The 18,825-nt window shown below is 41.7% G+C and overlaps 2 protein-coding genes across 2 annotated transcripts in view; both read right to left on the bottom strand.

Moving 5' to 3' along the window:
• Nucleotides 1–7: 7 nt before the first annotated feature.
• On the bottom strand, nt 8–2,142 carry LOC135072161 (uncharacterized). The gene is made up of 3 exons (XM_063966116.1): nt 1,997–2,142; nt 1,319–1,531; nt 8–248 (listed from the first exon to the last, which is right to left on the bottom strand). The coding sequence occupies exons 1-3, from the start codon at nt 2,092–2,094 to the stop codon at nt 8–10; spliced, it is 552 nt and encodes a 183-aa protein (XP_063822186.1). The 5' UTR covers nt 2,095–2,142.
• LOC135072287 (uncharacterized) overlaps nt 2,137–18,825 on the bottom strand; it is a 29,121-nt gene continuing 12,432 nt past the window's right edge. The window contains exons 2-5 of the mRNA XM_063966228.1: nt 5,065–6,160; nt 4,483–4,709; nt 2,965–3,092; nt 2,137–2,477 (exon numbers count right to left, since the gene is read on the bottom strand). Coding sequence (XP_063822298.1) covers nt 2,301–2,477; nt 2,965–3,092; nt 4,483–4,709; nt 5,065–6,137 — 1,605 coding nt within the window. The 5' untranslated portion in view covers nt 6,138–6,160 and the 3' untranslated portion in view covers nt 2,137–2,300. The remainder of the gene's footprint in view (nt 2,478–2,964; nt 3,093–4,482; nt 4,710–5,064; nt 6,161–18,825) is intronic.

The following is an 18,825-nucleotide window of genomic DNA, read 5'->3' as shown; positions in this document are numbered from 1 at the left end:
ACAACTGCTAACAGTTACCATTCAACCACTCACCAGGATCGGTAACAAGACACGGCTCGGTCTCCGAGTCCAGTAGATCAGCGGAGTCATTGTCGTCAGACACTCGCGAGCGCTCGTCTTCTGCGGGGGCAGCGGGGGTGGCGGGCGCGGGGGCGAGAGGTGCCGCCCTGAGCGCACGCGCCACCGCCGCCAGTAGGCCTCCGCGGCCTTCGTCCTCTGGCGAGAGAGCCTCGCCGCTGTCGCTGCGGCTGGAAACAAAACTGCTGTTGTTACATTCTACTTCAGATAGAGTACCAACTATAGTCTGGTCCGGGAGCACGTACAATTTTATCCAATGACTCCAAGCTACCCATCCTTATCGCTCGCGCGTAATTATGTTGCTGTCACACTCACTGCACGTCACACACACTCACTGCGGGCGCGCGCCCGTCGCACAGTCGCGACAGCAATATAATTACGCGCGAGCGATAAGGATGGGTGCTTTAGGTCATTGGACAAAATTCTACGTGCTCCCGGACCAGACTATAGACTCTTTCTTGTCATTGTGCTTTAAGTAAATGAATATTTTAACATTTATTTTATAAAAGTAGTCCCTATCCATTTTAATGGTCCTTCGAGCCGGATATGAACCAGCAACCTATGGATCAATTGATGAAATATTTAATGACATATTCTGAAGGTACTTACTGTATTCGATATTGTTGTGATAAACGAACGACAGTAGTGAGCGCGTGTAATCGACGTGTGAGTGCAACTTGTAGGCCTAGGATATGCTCTGCGATAAGTGGTTATTACGTCATTTTATCGATTTTGTCCATACATTTTGACGTCGATAAGAGTATACCCCGGCGAGCATCCTAACCCGGCTAGATAGCACAACTATATCTAAACCCCGGTCTGCGAGCACGTAGAATTTTGTCGAGCTAGGCTGTCTTGCTCGCACACTCACTGCGGGCGCCCTTCGCACAGTCGCGACAGCAATATAATTCGCGCGAGCGATAAGAATGGGTAGCTTGGGGTCATTGGACAAAAATCTACGTGCTCACAGACCAGACTATTGCTGGATTTCTATATTCAATCCTAATCCAAATTATACGGATTTGGATTGTCAACTGTCAAATTTTAATATGTTTTTGGCCAAAATAACTGCGGTTTTTGATGTTTTTACATTTTTATATTGTTTATAAGACTATTTAAACAATATTAAAGTGTAAATGCATCGAAATTTTTGGAAATATAATCTAAAACTGAATTCAATTTGACAGTTGTAATCCGGATTTGGACAAGGATTGAATATGGGAATCGGGCGTATACCTACCTGTAGGCGTCGTTGTGGTAGACGGGCGGCTGCAGCGCGTCGCGCGGCAGGCTGTAGGCGGCGCGCACGGCGTGTGTGAGCGCGCGCAGGCGGCGGGCCAGCGCGTCGAGCGCGTGCGCCGCGCCGCCGCCCGAGCGCGCGCGCGCCGCCGCCGCCAGCGCCTCCTGCCGCCGCTGCTCGCACATGCGGACCAGCTGCCGGCATTCCGCTCGTCTGGAATGGACACGGGAAAATTAATCTTGTGTAGCTTAAAACCTTGACTATAAATCCTATCCGTAACCAAGCTCAAAAGTTTTCAACCGTATCTTGAGCTATATGGCCACCAGAGCCTGGTTCACTTTATTTAAAATCGTACTCTTATGACAGCTAGCAGCGGTTGGATGAATGGAATGGAAAAAAGGGAATTCGTCCTCTAGGGCCGCACCTCGGCCGCGAGAAAATCTTGCATCTCGGCTGCCGCGCGCTCGGCCTCCGCTAGCAGTACCAACTACAAGTAAAGTTCTTGCAACTCACGAAGGCGTGTGAGCTTTACTTGTGTGTGTACGTGTACATTCATCGCACATAATTATGAGATGATATTGTAATGTCTATCAAAACTTTTGAGAAACGAACAGTAGCGAGCCACCACACATGTAAAGCTCACTCGCCTTCGTGAATTGCAACAACTATAACAGTTACCTTCTGTCCAGGTCTGCGGAGAGGCGCGCTATCTCCGCGTCGGCCTCCCGCAATGAGTCCCCTAGGGCTGCGGTCTCGGCCGCGAGGAAGTCCTGCATCTCTGCTGCCTCGCGCTCGGCCTCCGCTAGCAGTACCAACTACAAGCAACAGTTACCTTCTGTCCAAGTCTACGGAGAGGCGCGCTATCTCCGCGTCGGCCTCCCGCAGCGAGTCCCCTAGGGCCGCGGTCTCGGCCGCGAGGAAGTCTTGCATCTCGGCTGCCTCGCGCTCGGCCTCTGCTAGCAGTACCAACTACAAGCAACAGTTACCTTCTGTCCAGGTCTGCAGAGAGGCGCGCTATCTCCGCGTCGGCCTCCCGCAGCGAGTCTCCTAAGGCCGCGGTCTCGGCCGCGAGGAAGTCCTGCATCTCGGCTGCCTCGCGCTCGGCCTCCGCTAAGCGCGCCTCTAGCGATCTAGCCGATTCACGCGCACCGCGAGCTTCCTAGAAAAGAAAAAACAAAAAAATCATTAAAAAAATATCTTCTAATTCAACATCAGCGTAAATAACTACTTTGTCATCCTGACTTTAGCTCAAAGACGTCCACTGTTAAAGAGAAGGGAACCTTCTTCAACAGTGGACGTCCTTGGGCTCCCCTATGGATTTCCGCAACGTCCACTCCCGCCTTACCGATCCAAGTGCTTCTTCCGACCTTCACTAGATCTTGGGGTCGTTGGGGATAAATAATAATAATAATGGTAGGGCTGCCCAAGTTAAGATTTCCGTGGTCGCCACTCGATAACTTAGGCTCCAACGTCCATCAGTACTATGAGCTATGTCGGTTACTTTGGTTCACCTACGGATCTCCTCATTTCTGATTCGATCATGCTACATCACCCTTTGGGTGACCGTCTTCTTATGAGTTCCATTCCATAGCATGGCACCATGTCTCCATCTCGTACGTTATCACTAAGTTTTAACTGGTACTTACTACATGTAATTTATCACATAGCGCCCTCAAGGAGTCGATCTCGGAGCGTTGCCGCGCGGACAGCTCGCCGGCCGACCGCAGCTGCTCCTCCAGCGCTCGCAAGCAGCCGTCGGCGCCGGCGCCTGCACCTGGAAACAAAACACAAACTTTTAAGGCCCGATTCGACCAAACTTTTATCCGAGAATAACTCCTGGTATAACTGGCACATTGACAATATTTCAGTATTGGAAATATGACATAAGGACTTTTTGGCGGGAATCTGAAGCGTCATATTAGCGGTTTTGTCTTATTTCCTAAAATTCGTGTTTTGACGACTATTAATGTGTAATAATGGTGGATTATTAACCATGAAGTGTTCGTGAACGTGCATGAGTGTGGGCGAGTGAAGCAAAACAGTGCATCGTGATTCTTCTGGTTCTCTCAAGTTGTCCATAGGTCTCAGTAAAGCTTTACTGAGACTCAGAGGGTGGGAAGGGGTATCATCTATCATCCTTCATTATATCATTATTGATCTCATTTTGTAACTCGTATCACTTATAAAGAAGAAGAATATGACATAATATTTATTCTTGTTTGGTCGAATCCACCCTAAGTCATATAATAATAATAATACTGTCACAAATGTAGTCTCACGCAATGTGACGCAACTCGCCATTTATCAATAGGTAGGTACTCGAAACTCGTGCCAAATATACACTTGATATTTGCAAACTTTTTTGTTCACAAATGTAAGTTTTTTGAACTTTTTATGGTTGCCTGTGCGCAATAACTGTTTATTTCCGGTGCTCGCGGTATTTCTATTTTTGATAAAGGATTTTAGCAAAACAAGTTGAATTATTAGGCAGTGCCTATTTGGCAAATGTTTTGGAACTTTGTATTATTTTATTTCCTTTATAACTTTTGACCGAAGTATCATTTCACTTTGCGCTGCTTCCATAGCATCACAGATCACAAAAACTAAAGGGAGATGTGTCTCAGCAATATGCCCAAAAACAGAACACATTGCTCGTGACAGCAATGTTGACAGCAGCGACGTCATAATAATGAAAACAGTTTACATTGCTTGTGTAGTTCTAAGATATTTCGAACGTTGAGTACTGATACCGCAGTGGATTGAGCACATATTATTTTGATTACTTTGTGTGTGTGGATTTCTCATGCGACACTGTGTATCAATCTCAGCGCATCTCTCTATATCTCTATGCATAGCATACTGTAAAATTACGGTAATAGAAAAGTAGTGACAGAGTAAATACAAATGAGTAGGTCATCTTCATAGAAAAGCACCGAGCGCGGTCTGTATGTGAGCGCGCCAATATTCGGCGCACCTCACCGCTAAATTTTGTCAGTGTGTGCGTGCGCGCCGCATACGTGTTGGCGCGCTCACATACAAACCGCGCCCGTGCGTTCCTATGAAGATGACCTACTCATTTGTATTTACTCTGGTAGTGATTTTGAGGGCAAGAATTTTGTATTCTTTGGAGTTTTGTCTTGTAATTATAGGATTTTTTTACTTACCAGCGCCAGCCAATTCCAGCAGCCGTTGCGAGTTGCGCTCCAGCTCAGCAATGGCGGCAAGACGTGCGGCTCGCTCAGCAGCCAACTGCGCCTCCGCGTGTTCCCGGCGCTCTCGCTCCGCCGCCGCCGCCGCCTCCGCCGCCGCCGCCGCCGCCGCCAGCCGCGCCGCCTCCACGTCACGTGCGCTCGCCTGCACGCCTCGATGGCACCGGGTTACTTCTACGTGGCTGGAGAGATATGCAGAGTCAATGTGTGATGGATTTCGAATCAGCAAGGCAACATTCGCCATTGCTATGGGGCCACGAAGAAGGAAATTGACAAGTCACAGAGAAGAGTAGATTCTTGAATGGACATTTTTTTTTATCCACAACGAGGAAGCAACACATGATGGTAAGTGATGATCAGGCAGAAGAAGGAAAGTTAGCGTTAAGAAGCGAGCTTCACCCGGAATTCTCAAGTCAACCACTGAGGATCTGGCTAGATCTTACCTCTAACAGACATCGTGCATTTAATAAGGTTGATATGTTCAAAAAGAAATGATGATGATGTCGACAATATTAGACACTATCTTTAAATACTCACTTTTCAATATTTGGCACGATTCCCGCTAGAGCCGATTCAACATCGGTCCCGAGCAGCACAGTCTGTGAGGTTTTCTCGGCGTAAATTCGCACACGAGTCTTGATTGTCGACCGCGAGGACGCCGAGCGCGTCACCGTCGGCCTCCTGGAAGTAGGCGGAGTGCTCTCGTGTTTCGGCGACCCATCAGTGTCAGCCTCTTTTCTCCGCCGCGGAAGAGTCGCGTACTTGTCTGCCGCCACTCGCGCTGCACTCGCGTCCGTGACAGTCGTCAACCGCGGACCGTTCGCCGGCCACCTCTTCTCTTCGCTTGGCGAATTCGGGGTGCGGCATCTGGCTGTGGAGGTTTTGGTCGGTTTGGCACGTAACGCGGGGCTCTCGCGGACGAGATTGGGCAAGTCGCCGGTAGGACGGATTCGCGGCTTCGGAGTTAGGGGTCGGGGCTTTTCAGGCGGTGTGGGTTTCTCTCGACTTCGGGCTCGTTCTCTGGTGGCTAGGTTGGGACCTCGCGGCGCGGTGACCGGGCGCGGAGTCGACGATCCTAAGGGGGAACTGCGTTTTGGTTCTGCTACGGTAACGTTGACGCGCCGTCGCGGTCGCGGCGGGGCGCCGGCTATGGACGAGCTCTCGGAGCCACAGCCGGACCCGCAGGAGACGACGCTGGAGGCGCACGATCGCGACCCTCCGCCGCTGCTGAGAGCGCGACCACACCCTTCTACTCCACTGTCGCTGCCCGCAGCGCCCAGCGCCATCTCGTCACCCGCGGGAAGGCTGTCCAGATCACCGAGTGAGCGCACGTCATCATTTCCTTCACATGGCTCATGTTCAACACAAGAGTCCTTTACATCTATGGTTACATTTTTCTCTTCTGAACCGTCGAGTACTACGCCACTTTCATCTTTGCTATTTCCACTTTCATTCTTATCATTTACGTTTGCGTTATCGCTAGCAACTGGATCTTCTTCTTTTTTAATTTCATCTGGCTTTTGCACATCAGGCTCAGTCTCGTTAACCTGGGATTCAACCGGGGGTGAGTCGCAGGTGTCTCCGGCGCAAGTAGTACTTTCCTCTTCCATCTTGCGTTTTTGCGTCACATGTTCTGGAACAATAAAATGGTAGAGTTAATAATAAATTAACGGCTTGGAGCTAAATAATCAGGGCGATGCAGTTCCATTGTTCGCAAAATGTTCATTGTGAGCGAGCAGTCCTCGGACCGCGAGGCTCGCTGCAATCTCCAGGGAGTTAACTTCTATTGTGCCGGATGTCGCCTATTATTATATTCATGTTCAATTATAAAATGTAGTCCGTATAACTGTAAGTTACATAAATAAGCATGTCTATTTGCATTCGCTTCTCTGGAACTGCATGTTGAAACGTAAATTCTTCGCAGAAAGCATTCCGCAACATAAAACCGGTTCAATCGCAGTACCAATAAAAAGCTGCTCTTTAGAATAACAAGTAGTGAAACTAGTAACAATGAGAAAAAACCTATAGACTTTATTGCAAGGCAACGTTTCTCTGATGAGTGGAGAATGGCACAATGCGCCGTTCCCATGGCTCGCTGGCGTCCCGCCGGCCTCGCCATTCATGCCGCAATCAAACACTTGATTTAATGTGGCCTATGATAAAAACTATGCACCCACGTCACCTTCCCAGCTATCCGCTGTATTTTGAAATCGATAAAAACCAAACAATGGCATTGAATATTAATGATTAGGATGGGACAATAAAGGAAAATAATAAACAATTTCGTAACTAAGTACGTATTTCGTATTTACAATGCTTTCAAAGATATCAATAAATAAAATAATAATAATAATAAATATCCTTAGACATTTTACACTGCGCTTCTAGTCCCAAACTAAGCAAAGCTTGTACTATGGGTACTAGACAACGGATATAAATATACTTAAATACTTTTTTTTTTTGTAAATACATACTTATTATACATAGAAAACACCCAGTCCAATACAAACCAATATGTTCATGCACACAAATGTTTGTACTGTGCGGGAATCGAACCCGCTACCTCCGGAATAGTAGTCCGTTTCGAACCACTACACCAAACGGCCGACCGGCGATCAGGACAGATAATACTGATTGTATGGACACGAATCGTGGGTCACCGATAGCTTTATCGGTGTTCATTTATTGTTTTACGATAAGCAATCGAATGTGGGGAAAGTGGCGCTGGCGCTGAAGAAAGCCGAATAACGTGTGCAAAACGAGAACACTGCTTAAAATATCGTCTGCGATTCCCTGCTGAGGGATCCGCAATACGGGGTCATCGGCCCGAGATTCGCTGGGGGGCATAACATCCGATCTATTCGTGTATGGCACGTAGGCGTAGACATATTGTATGAAGGCTTAGTTAGCGTTCAATTTGTCATGGTATGGAGCCGCGACGCGCCGGCTGCGCACCCACCGCGTATTAATCACACGGTTTATTTTTACCGAACAACGGGCCAGCCGATAAATTAAACAAATTAGAAAGGCCATGGCGAAGGTCTCGGACTCTCGTGAGCCACTCGAGTTGCGAGCCGGTCGGCTTCATCGAGTTAAAGTATCGATGTATCAGATGCTCTTGACGTTGCCCAAACAATCACCATCAATCAGAAACAGAACGCAACAACAAAGCGAAGAAAGTTTCTTAAGTGCGTTTCAACTTGAATAAATGAGGGAAAGACTTTGAAATCAAAGTTTAACGAGTGACGATTATATTTATGAAAGGCTAAATGGAAGCGATTTAATTTATAAAAAGAAACGAACGAACAATAGAGTGCAAGAAGAAAGTTCGTCAATAGATATAAGTATCAACATCAACACAGCCATATAAACAAATCGAAAGATATCATGCTATGGTTTAAATACACTTAAATTTTATGACTGAGCTATAAGAAAGATTTATACGTATGGCAAAGAAAGCTTAATGGCCACATAAAACACCACAGCTAAAATGACTAGATTTCCATCTCTTATGATGTTGCAAAATAAAATGCCTGAAAAAAAAGTTTTTATCCGGGTAATTATTACCTACAATCAAAAGACGCAGTACCTAAAGAAGTTAAACTTCACTAATTGAATTGAATACTGATCAAGCCTTAATTAAGTCAGTTTTACAAGACAATTTGTATGAGAGTCTCATCGTGCACTGCCTTCAAATTGCGCAAGTAAGCAGCTACTTGAATATTCTGCCGATCTGTAGCATCTTGGTCGAAATAACAAGTTTGTATTGTACACGTTTGACTCCGCGGCATTGTAAGTGTGCGAGTGTACGCCATTTCCCAATTGAGTAAGTTTCTACCAGAGGCGACATTGAAAATACAAATAAGAATAAGCCTTTGTTTGGTATTCTGAATAAGCTGCGGTTGGTGAGAGGCACGTTTGCTGCGGTTTCGCTGATGAAAATTCAATAAATGGATCAACTAGATCTGTTCACACATTGGAAACAATTGGAACTATGTTTTCACATTGGTGCCAATGTTGTTATTGTTTGTTATTTTATGGGTTTATTGGGTCAAGGCAAGTGTCATTAGCTGATCATCTTCAGTTTTAGAAGTTTTCCTTATTTATAAAGGCAACGAAACGACATTTATTGGGCCGTTCAACCGCACTATCGTAAATCCGTAAATATAGAACGACGGACATCCAAGTCATAAATGACCAAAATAAGTTTATGGCGAGATAAATAGGTGAATCTATACACGTAAGTATAGTTAGTGAATCTAAACTTAACGTTAGACGAGCCTGGTCAAATTACCAGCCTATTTAAACTCTTTATTACCATCACACAAAAACTGACAATAAGAAATGCAAAATTTGGTAGGGCACAATTTATCGGTATTCTCTTTAGTAAGCGATATACTAAATAATCTTAAGAGAGTAGGTACAATTGTTTGAACTTTTAAGTAATAAAGAATATTAGAAAATGGGATATTTCCAACCAAAGCAGTTTATTTGACCGCATTCAACTGTTCCGTAGTATTCGAGGACACAGATGAAGGATGTTATTTTGTATGCCATGTATTAACAAAATAGGGGTAAAGGCCAAACAACAAGTTGGTTATTATGCCGAAGAACAGGTATTTGGCTGGTCTCCATCGAATACGGCTCGGATTCCGATTTGGCGATGGCATCTACCGTATCGCAAGAGAAATATTGCCGAGTTAAGTGGGTTAACGCTTTCAATGCATTGAAACGTTTAAACCTCAGCGTTTTATGTTCCAAATAAAGATACAATTCATGCATCGGCCGATTAATGTCGTTGGACAACACATAGCAGAGTTGTTAAGAGCTTTTCAAAAATTCCTGTAAGTAGGTAATACAAGCTGTAGGGTCTATCTACTGTTTAGCTCTACTCAGGGACTCAAAGTCAAAACTAATTACCTACTTGAGAAATAAAATCTTGAAATATATTGTTTTCGCTAGGTTTTCATCGACCGTCGACGCTATATTTAATGTTTATTCTTACCCAGTATGGTTTTCACTAGACGAACTCATTTATTTAGTTTTGTCCATAAAACTAATCGGTTTGTCTGCTCAACTGTGCCGTAGCTAATATTAAACGAAATTTATTCACTTCAAAAGGCAGCTGTGAGCCTCGTACATCTAAATATTTACATTATCTTCTGTTTTTATTTTTATCTGGAGTTTCTTCAACTCCGTTTACGTTTGATCCCAATAGTAAAAAGAAAAGATTTCATCTTAAAGGATAGTGCCAGGGTCTGGACCAAGTGCTGCCCAGAATCAACCCATAGTGCATTTTGTTCCTCAGGCCTATACTAATGTGTAAACCGATGCGCACTGAAATCTATCCCTGGAGTTAAGAGAAAAAAAGAGTTTTGTTTTGAATTATTTACATACAAAATATCATCGATGTATACGTACTACGCATTAGATTTCGCAATTATGGCATTAAATAAAACTCGCTATGTTGAACTTAACCATAATGCATCTGTATACGTTACTTTAGTGCGATTTAGACATTCTTTATAAACGATCTAGCGCTGTTTTAATTGTTTGGTAAGTTGAAAGAAATTCATTATTTCCAAAATGAAGCAAGAAGTTTTAGTTTGCTATACTTGCAAAAAATCTATTTATTGGTGTATTACAGTCGATTATTTAAGTTATTGTAAGCTAAAACTTCTTGCTCCATTTTGGAAATAATTAATTTTTGTCAAGTAACCAAAGTACTGCAACAGCGCTTGATCGCTTATAAATAATATCGAAGTCGTACTAAAGTAAGGTGTACGGATGCAGTATGGTTAATTTTAACATAGCGAGTGTTATTTAATGCCACTATCGCGAAATCTAATGCGTAGTACGTATACATCGATGATATTTTGTATGTAGATAATTCAAAACAAAACTCTTTTTTTTCTCTTAACTCCAGGGATAGATTTCAGTGCCCTTCGGTTTACAAATTAGTATTGGCCTGAGGAACAAAATGCACTATGGTTTCATTCTGGGCAGCACTTGGTCCAACTTCCATACATGAATTGGCACTGTCCTTTATTTAGCTACCTGAACCGATTGAATAAAATAGTGAGAGCTAATGACAAATTCAAGACTGTCGTCTTCCAATACTTGTTTTCTAGTTTATAAATTATTCAATTTCTAGAAAGGTGTCCTGCGTTATACCAAAACAACAGAGCAGAACATTATTAATTTATTGTAGGAGTTAAGTTCTAGGAGTCAAGTTTTCTTGATTAAGTTAGTATCTTTAGAATATTCCATAATTAGTTACTAAATCATAGTTTGATAAACCGTACGTTAAGGTTAACTCATTTGCCCGCTTCCACTTCGCCGACAAGCTGTCTATTCAAGGGGCAAGAAAATAATGAAGCTAATGATTATCTAACATCAGACGATAATGTAAATAAATTATCGATTCTAACGGGTAAGAGAAAACCCCATTATTTAATCAAGTTTCCTTAAAGGGTGGCTGAGATTAATCACAATACTCTACCTATACGAAAGTAAGTCGAGTTGCTGTTAAAATTGTTTAAGTCTGTATTTTGTTTGATAACGTCTTCGAGTACTGTTTTTGTGGTCCTAACCAGATTTTCTTGAAAATATTTCGACACATGCGTCCAGACACATAATTGAGAGCTATTATCGCTTGCTTGCTTACTATCAAATTTAGGTGATTTGATTTATTTGTGGTTTTATCTACCGCAGGATTCCAATATCCTCCTCACACCCTCCGTCACGTAAACGTTGGTTTTATGTGGCTAGTATTAAATTCAGTAAGCCAGCACTAACAAGCTGTGTCACCAGAGACTAAACAAACAGTGTCCGCCGCTGACATCCCAGGTTGTCAGTTCCACTGGCCCGCAGATTGCTCCCAAAGTAAACAGCTACTATAAAATAGGCTTTTCAACGGTAAAACATTTATAAACATGTGAGTCTATGGGAAAGGTCAACTTTGTAGCGCTTTAGGGACTTAACCTTTACGTTGAATGGTTTTTATATTTTGAATCTTTCCTCAGCAAAACAGTAGATAGGTATGTTGAAGACCAATTAAGGTGTAGAGCAACCTGTTATTATTCGCTCATACGTGAGTTTTATGGGCACTAGCAGTGATTTGTGTGAGACAAAGAAGCTTCGTATAGCTGCAATAAAAACTTGTATTCAGCAAAAAGTAACCACAGTAGAGATTCATCATGAACCCGCGTCATCGCTGAATTTAGATCTAAGGATAGCTTAAAATGTTAAACCAGTTGTAATTACAAGGAGTTAACGTCTAGTTTTTTGCTAACCACAAATGGCTATTCCGAATGCAATTAACCTTCGTTTAACCTGATGTAATCCGTACGCTACAAGGAACTCATGCACATTCAATATACAACATTAGTTAATGTTAGGGCAACCTTGTTTAGCTCATACATTGTGAACTCTGCACACGATCACTTTAATTTATGTAACACGAGGGTTCTGTCGAATAAACTGGCATTGCGTCTACATTCGGCATCACGTCTCTATCCGACAATGTTATTAGAGGGGTTGTGTTCATCGACAACTTTATTGGAGATTAAAATTCTATGTTGATGTTTGTTAATCGAATGGGAATGTAATTTACTCGTTAGTCGTTATGCATTTTGTAATCGTATGCATTGTAGGAGCTGAATGTCGCAATCAAAGCTTTGCCCGACTTGATTGCTCGATAACATCTGTCCTCAACGGCATTTATGTCACATCGAATTCGAAATCAATCATATCCATTCATCTTTCATAGAGTTCCATGTCCTGACATCTCAAGGTTGTTGCACCGCGGTCTGCTAAAGGAACGGGTTCGACGCCTGCCGGATGTGTGATTCGGCCTGCTTCTACAATGTTTATAAACGTTAGAGCTAAAATAGCCTACGGCGTAATCGTTATTAAATTGTATAATTGGATTCCAATTATCGTGCGTTAAAACTCAGGGTTTCCAACCTTCGGATTTAAATGGCTAGTTGTCCTCATTAGACTTCTGTTCTCTGTTTTTTATAAAGGAACCTCGAAGTCAACAATTTATCATAAACATGCCTGGACTTAAGAATGTTCCAAAGGAACAGGCTACTACAACAACATCACTTTTATTACCGACAATTGGTAAATCAAACTACATAATCAATATGTTTACTCTACAAACATAGGTGCACTCTTCTTATCCTTCTTATCAAGCCTTCTTGTCTATATCACTAATAATATAAGCTTCTCAATATTTTAATCAACAATCGCGAAAAGAATGGAAGACGACTCGCGAAAAGAATGGGAGATTCCCCTATAACTTTGCGGGGAATCACTCCGATTTTCTACACTCAGGCAGAAATTATTGTAATTACAGTATGCTGGCTTATAATAGGTCAGTAGCCTGTGCGTATAAGGCATGCCTCCAGTCCATCGTGGCTAACAGGACCTGGTCGTGACGGTGCGTCCCGCGGGGCCTGGCACCAATTACTAATACAGGCAAACTCGCGTTGGGAACATGCTCACGAGCTATAAAACATTTTTTGCAGCCTACACCGGTGTCTAACTCATAAAAGGAAATTATGCCCATGGAATACTTTTTGCAACTCACATCGGTATCAACTTCTTTATAACCACTGAGTATACGCTCATATCGAGTGAAATGAAACACAAAGAAAAACCGTATAAGGATTCAGACCTGTCAACTCTTTTTCAGTTCATCTAACTTCTTCGAACACTTATACCGATTGAAATAAAAAAGGAAGGAAAACCGTTATTCGGCTTTCAGACCTGTCAAGTCTTTCTATCACATCTATCTCTCTCGAGCTTCACCCTTCTCACCTAAAGTAGGTGTCCAAATCAATTTTGTCATTTCTACTGAAGATATAAGACAGGTTCTTTTTCTGTAATGTATTCCATGACGTATTCAAGTAAAGGACGTGTGAAAATTGTCTGTTCTGCTTCGAAATATAAATGTACAATACCTATAAGCTCCAAGACGGAAGAGGAAAGGAAAGGGTGATTGCCATTCTGCTCAGTTTCCGCCAACTCGTATATTTCTCGTAACATAGTATATCTTTCTAATCATAAACTTGAAGATTTACATTGTTGATAGAGCTTTCAATATTAGACCTTTACAATTTTGTTAACTTCTGGTTTCTATAGCAGCATCATAGCAGAAACCAAACCACACTACGTGCTGTTAAAATCGTTTAATTTTATTTCTATAATCCATAAAATAGATCCCAATAACTCCAATCATAACTAAATAAATGTGACAATGGTGACAACCTGATAACTCCACTCACCGAACCCACCATTCTCTAAAATGAACCTGTCAAAAGACAAGTGCCGTGGGGATATTTATTATCTGAGGCAACAAAAACTCTTTTGTAGCAGTAACCCTTGCTTGCCATTAGCGGAACAGACAGGGCGCGACCGGATATGAAGGGGCGGCCGGACTGTAACCGTATTAAAAGTCTATGGTACACAGTAGGCACGTAGGTGCACTTTGAATTAATTCAGTCGGCGTTACTAAAACGGGACTCCGCAAGGGTCTGAAGGTCGATAGCATTTGAGACGGTTAAAGATGCCAAGCCGGTCGTCAAATGTCAGCACTTATAAAAATGTGTAAAATAATTGATGGGGAGGCAGCGCAAGGGTAATACAAATTAACATGACCTATGTACAACTTCTGGTTTTTAAGTTGAAGACTTGCAATAAAATATCGACTTTATGCTGATTCGCTACAATTAATGTACGCTAATTACACGGAAAACGCCCGAATATGTTGATTGAGTAGCCACACGCGAACTCTCATAAAATATGGTACGAGTATAATATGAAACTATTGTGTATAAGATCCGGGTCGCCCGTCGCACCCCTGCCCCTAAATACGGCCCGCGCCATTTTAACGACCCCAATGACATTATTACACGAATAAATCAGTATACAATGATGACTGCAATAAATTGATGATGACCCTTATTCCTTGACCCATTGCGACAAAAACCAAGGATAAAGGTTGCGTGAAACAAGTCGCAATTTTAATCTACCTTGACAGTCAGCAAAAGTGTTGTTTACCAATAAAATAGGTCAAGAATCGCAAGTGATTTTTAAATGCCATTTAATTTGGTAAATAGTCAGCTTTTAACTATTCAGTAATATTCAGTATTGACAACAGGTTTGAAATAAGCGAGTGTAATTATTTGAAACGACAGGTTGTAAACATGTTTTGCAATATGTTCATGTGTCCAGCTGCCCATGTAAATCCATCTGCGGCATGTCAGTGGTAAGTGTAAACATTTCTGAACAATTCGTAAAGCAATAAATCTAGATAACATTTTGTTTACTGACCGGACTTGAACTGTCACAGTGTACATTCTTATTATTCCAATAAGGCACCCTCCCTAACCCACCCTCATTTTTCTGTGCACGTTATGGGAATACTCAACTACTTCGTCACCATTGATTTTGCCACGTTCAGCGAAATAACCCAAAACAAGCGTTTTCTGATTGAAACATGAAGGAAACTGTTTTCTGCTATTATCTTTAGTAACGGATTGCTATTAAACCGTTTCAGTTATTATTTATTATTTACTTCGAGTTCTATAACTTCATGATCTTAAATTAATCTACTTAATTGCAGCCTAATGGGTAAAATTGGCCTAACCGTTTACGAACAAATTTGTACCGCACAGAATATCTAATCAATTTACCATAAAGGACAATACAGTACAGACAATCCTAAAACTTCACGGATTTCACAACAAAAATATAAAGTTGGTCATCTTGAAGAATATGTATTATAAATAAGGTTAGTTGGTTAGCAATTTGAAAGTAATTAAGATCAAACATAATCTTACATTCTCATTAAATACACACATATATTTAATAAGAATTTAGGAAAACTTTGAGATACTATCTAAAAACTGGAATGTGTGCAAAAATTACCCAATATCAGCTGATGGTATATTTCGAAGCAATCCAAAAGCACTGGTTTCTTCACTAAAAGTTCAAACAATTCTAGTTCTAGTACGTAATGAAATAGATAACGAAATTACAGAAGACGCGTCAGTAACCGTAGCGGGCGCGGATGAAACTACCAACCAAATAAAAGACCACTGAAGGCGACGACCCGAGGGGAGCGCGCGCCACCATGTGTGTGCCACACCACACAGCCGTCGATTCACATGTTCATTTCTCTATTAGCAATTTCATACGAATGTCGTGCGTATTTCATGTGGCAAGGTTATATGCGCACGCCCCAAGCTTGATTATCATCCTTGCAGCTGTGGACACTGAAGGCAAAAACAAGAATTATATCAAGATAGCGAGGACTCGAGGCCGCGATGTCTTGCAATTGGTTCCACTTACTTGTGTTCTTTTCGAATTGTTGTAGCAAATAACATCTTCAGGTTTTTGGTACCAATTACCAAATGGCAGTTCCATTCATGAATATCGATGTGCGATTACGCTACGTTAATTTCATGTTTGTGCTTAACATTTGCATCTGAGACATTTCACACTTAATTAAACTCTTATGAAGTGAAATTTGATTACTTAGTCATCTTGTCCTGTAACGTGTTATTATCGGTTTACTGCATCTATTTAACTTATCTTTCGTTGCTATCTGAACTATAATTTTGAATTTCCATTTAAGTATACGGTTGTCTGTGGGCACGAGTAAGTGGGATTCATTTCGATCAATAATGATCCATAAATTGTCGATCTGTTTTGCTTGGATGATTCCATATTGCGTGCAATGAGCGGAGATTGATCCGACGCGCAGAATCGGCCTGCATTTACTATGGAGGAGGTTGCAATAACAGATTTGCCGCTAGATCTCCTATTTGCATGTTACGTGTCGGTTGTTACAACATTATCTGGTTCGTCGGATACAATCATCAATAAAACGGCGGCGCCCGTTATGTTGAATTTTCGATGTGGCTATATTGGTTTTGACATGCCATTCCTTTTATGCGATACAGTTTTTCAAGCTGTAACTTTTTAGGTATAATGATCCAAATTGTTACTAGTAGTAACATAGTAGTAACTTACTACCTACTATGTATATCTGCCTACACCAAAGGTCAAAGAACCAGTGAGTATAAGATTGTTATGGTGATTAACGAAACAGATGGAGCGTTGACCCCAAAGGGACTGCAGTGGGAAGAGTAAGAAAGTATCTGAACATTTGTTTTTATGCAAAACAGTAGCTGCAAGACAAAAGCATATTGCCTCAATAAGTTTTTGGCCGTGGGAAATGGTACGGAGAAGCACAATTGAGTTTCGGCTGTGTGGAAATGTAAATTGTTTTACATATTAAGTCAAGTACCATGAACATGTTTGAAAGTTTAATCTTGTTAATGCGTGAAATTTTGGCCTGTTTTTATAGGTCTAGTTTTGTATGCTTTGAATTTCATCATTGTTTTAAAAGTATTTGTTTTGTTAAAAATCTTCTGACTTTCACGCTACCTCCAAATCTCATACTTCAAATTTTTGCCGAATCCATTAAAGCGTTTGGAATCGAATCACCAAGCAATTTCCAAAATTGCAATCAGAGTATCCAGACTGTCAATTTCCCGTCCAGTCGATCTAATATAATGAGAGGGGCCGGCTACAATTTATTTTCCCTGGCTATCATAGAGGCTAGTAGTGGTGATTGAATTTGTCGACTGGCAGCACGGTGCCGTGTTTATCGCGCTAATGAACGGGAAAACTGAATACCGCCGTTGAAAAGGCGGTAGTTGATTAAAACCAAACCCTTTCCAATTGCCTTTCCTGGCAGCAATAAACAAAACAATTATATTATTAGTTAGAAGGTGCAGACTATCAGAAAAAAGAACGATATGCTCGTAACAATAATGTTATAAAACGAACGTTTTGTCCGTTTACATAAAAATATTAAGGAAAATGTTTTGTAAGACAATGGGAAATAATAAACAATCTGATTTTTCTTGGTTCTAGAAGAAAAAGGGTCTCGAAAAATATGGAGTTGTTTGTTGCACGGTATATTTTCTCAAGTAGTGGTCGACCCAGTATGGTCGGCGCACGGCCTAGACCGGTGCTGGAGTGACCATATGGTGAGCTTTGATTCTCGACCGGCGAAGCGAGTACCGTACAAGGCTCGCCTCGTGACCATCCAGCACGCCCTTGCATGAAATCCGTAGAACCGGATCAAAATTGAGGACACAAATACGGAGTAGCTGGAACCTACAGTTTTGAGGTCAAACAAACATTAGAATTTCCATTGGCGTTATTGCAACGCGTCGAAAATAATTACAAAGACCAGAAAACCTAATTAAACTACCACGACCTTACATAACGCTGCTGAACATCTGTGTCAATAGAGCGTTTTGTATTTTGCGCGAAGAATTTTAAAAGTAGACTACCTACTATTTGACGAGCATTTCTGACACTACATGCTTCCACTTTGGCAACCAAGGAAAAAACTTGAATATTTCACAAATATACTACCAAGTCATGAATAATTCGTTGCCATGTTTTAACAGTTAATTGTTTTCTGACGACACAATTAATTAGATTTTGTTTATGAGCACCCGATCAAACGAGCTGAGTGAGTCACTCGCGCGCACGGAGGCGTGACAGTCGTACCGGCTCATGCGTACCTTTTAATCACTAGTTTTATTTACAAGCGCAAATGCGATACGCGGACAGTGGAGTCGAACGAGACTGCATCCGTGTCATTGCGTGTGGTGACCTGACCGAGCCATTGGCACTGCAATCAGATCCTCGGCGCACGATAGCGTGACCACTGGACTCGCTCCACGGATATCGGATTAGATTTACGTCTACTTAATAGATTTTTACAAGAAGCGGCCACTTCACGTGAGAATTTCCCTGGTGAGCGATCTGGAAATTTTTCAATATTCATGCTTAGATAAAATTGCTTTAATGTCAAGGGCAATGCGATACAGAATATTGGATGTGGGCGATGTAAATACAGATGAAAATTCAGATCTTAGAAAAAGATCTTGAGTGATTTTTAGCAAATTATTCATTTTTGGTATAATATTAAGTCTGCCAGAAATCTATAATGAAAATTGATTAATCTGTTTTAGATAAAATGTAAACAATACGAAGGGAAGGCCGACATGCGGGGTTGTTTGTAAGTAAACAATAAACGTACACCCCAAACTAAATTGGTTTTCGAGATAAACTAATAAACTTCAATTAGGAGTTCCACCATCGCTGAAACTAATGAAAATAAAAATAATGTTACAATAAAAAGTAGGGAAAGTAGTGATATGTTGATGATGATAAGCTTAATAAAATATAATCACTAGACAT

This window comes from Ostrinia nubilalis, chromosome 5, assembly GCF_963855985.1.
Source record: "Ostrinia nubilalis chromosome 5, ilOstNubi1.1, whole genome shotgun sequence".
NCBI classification, from domain to species: domain Eukaryota; kingdom Metazoa; phylum Arthropoda; class Insecta; order Lepidoptera; family Crambidae; genus Ostrinia; species Ostrinia nubilalis.
This window is presented reverse-complemented; position numbering and strand designations above follow the sequence as displayed.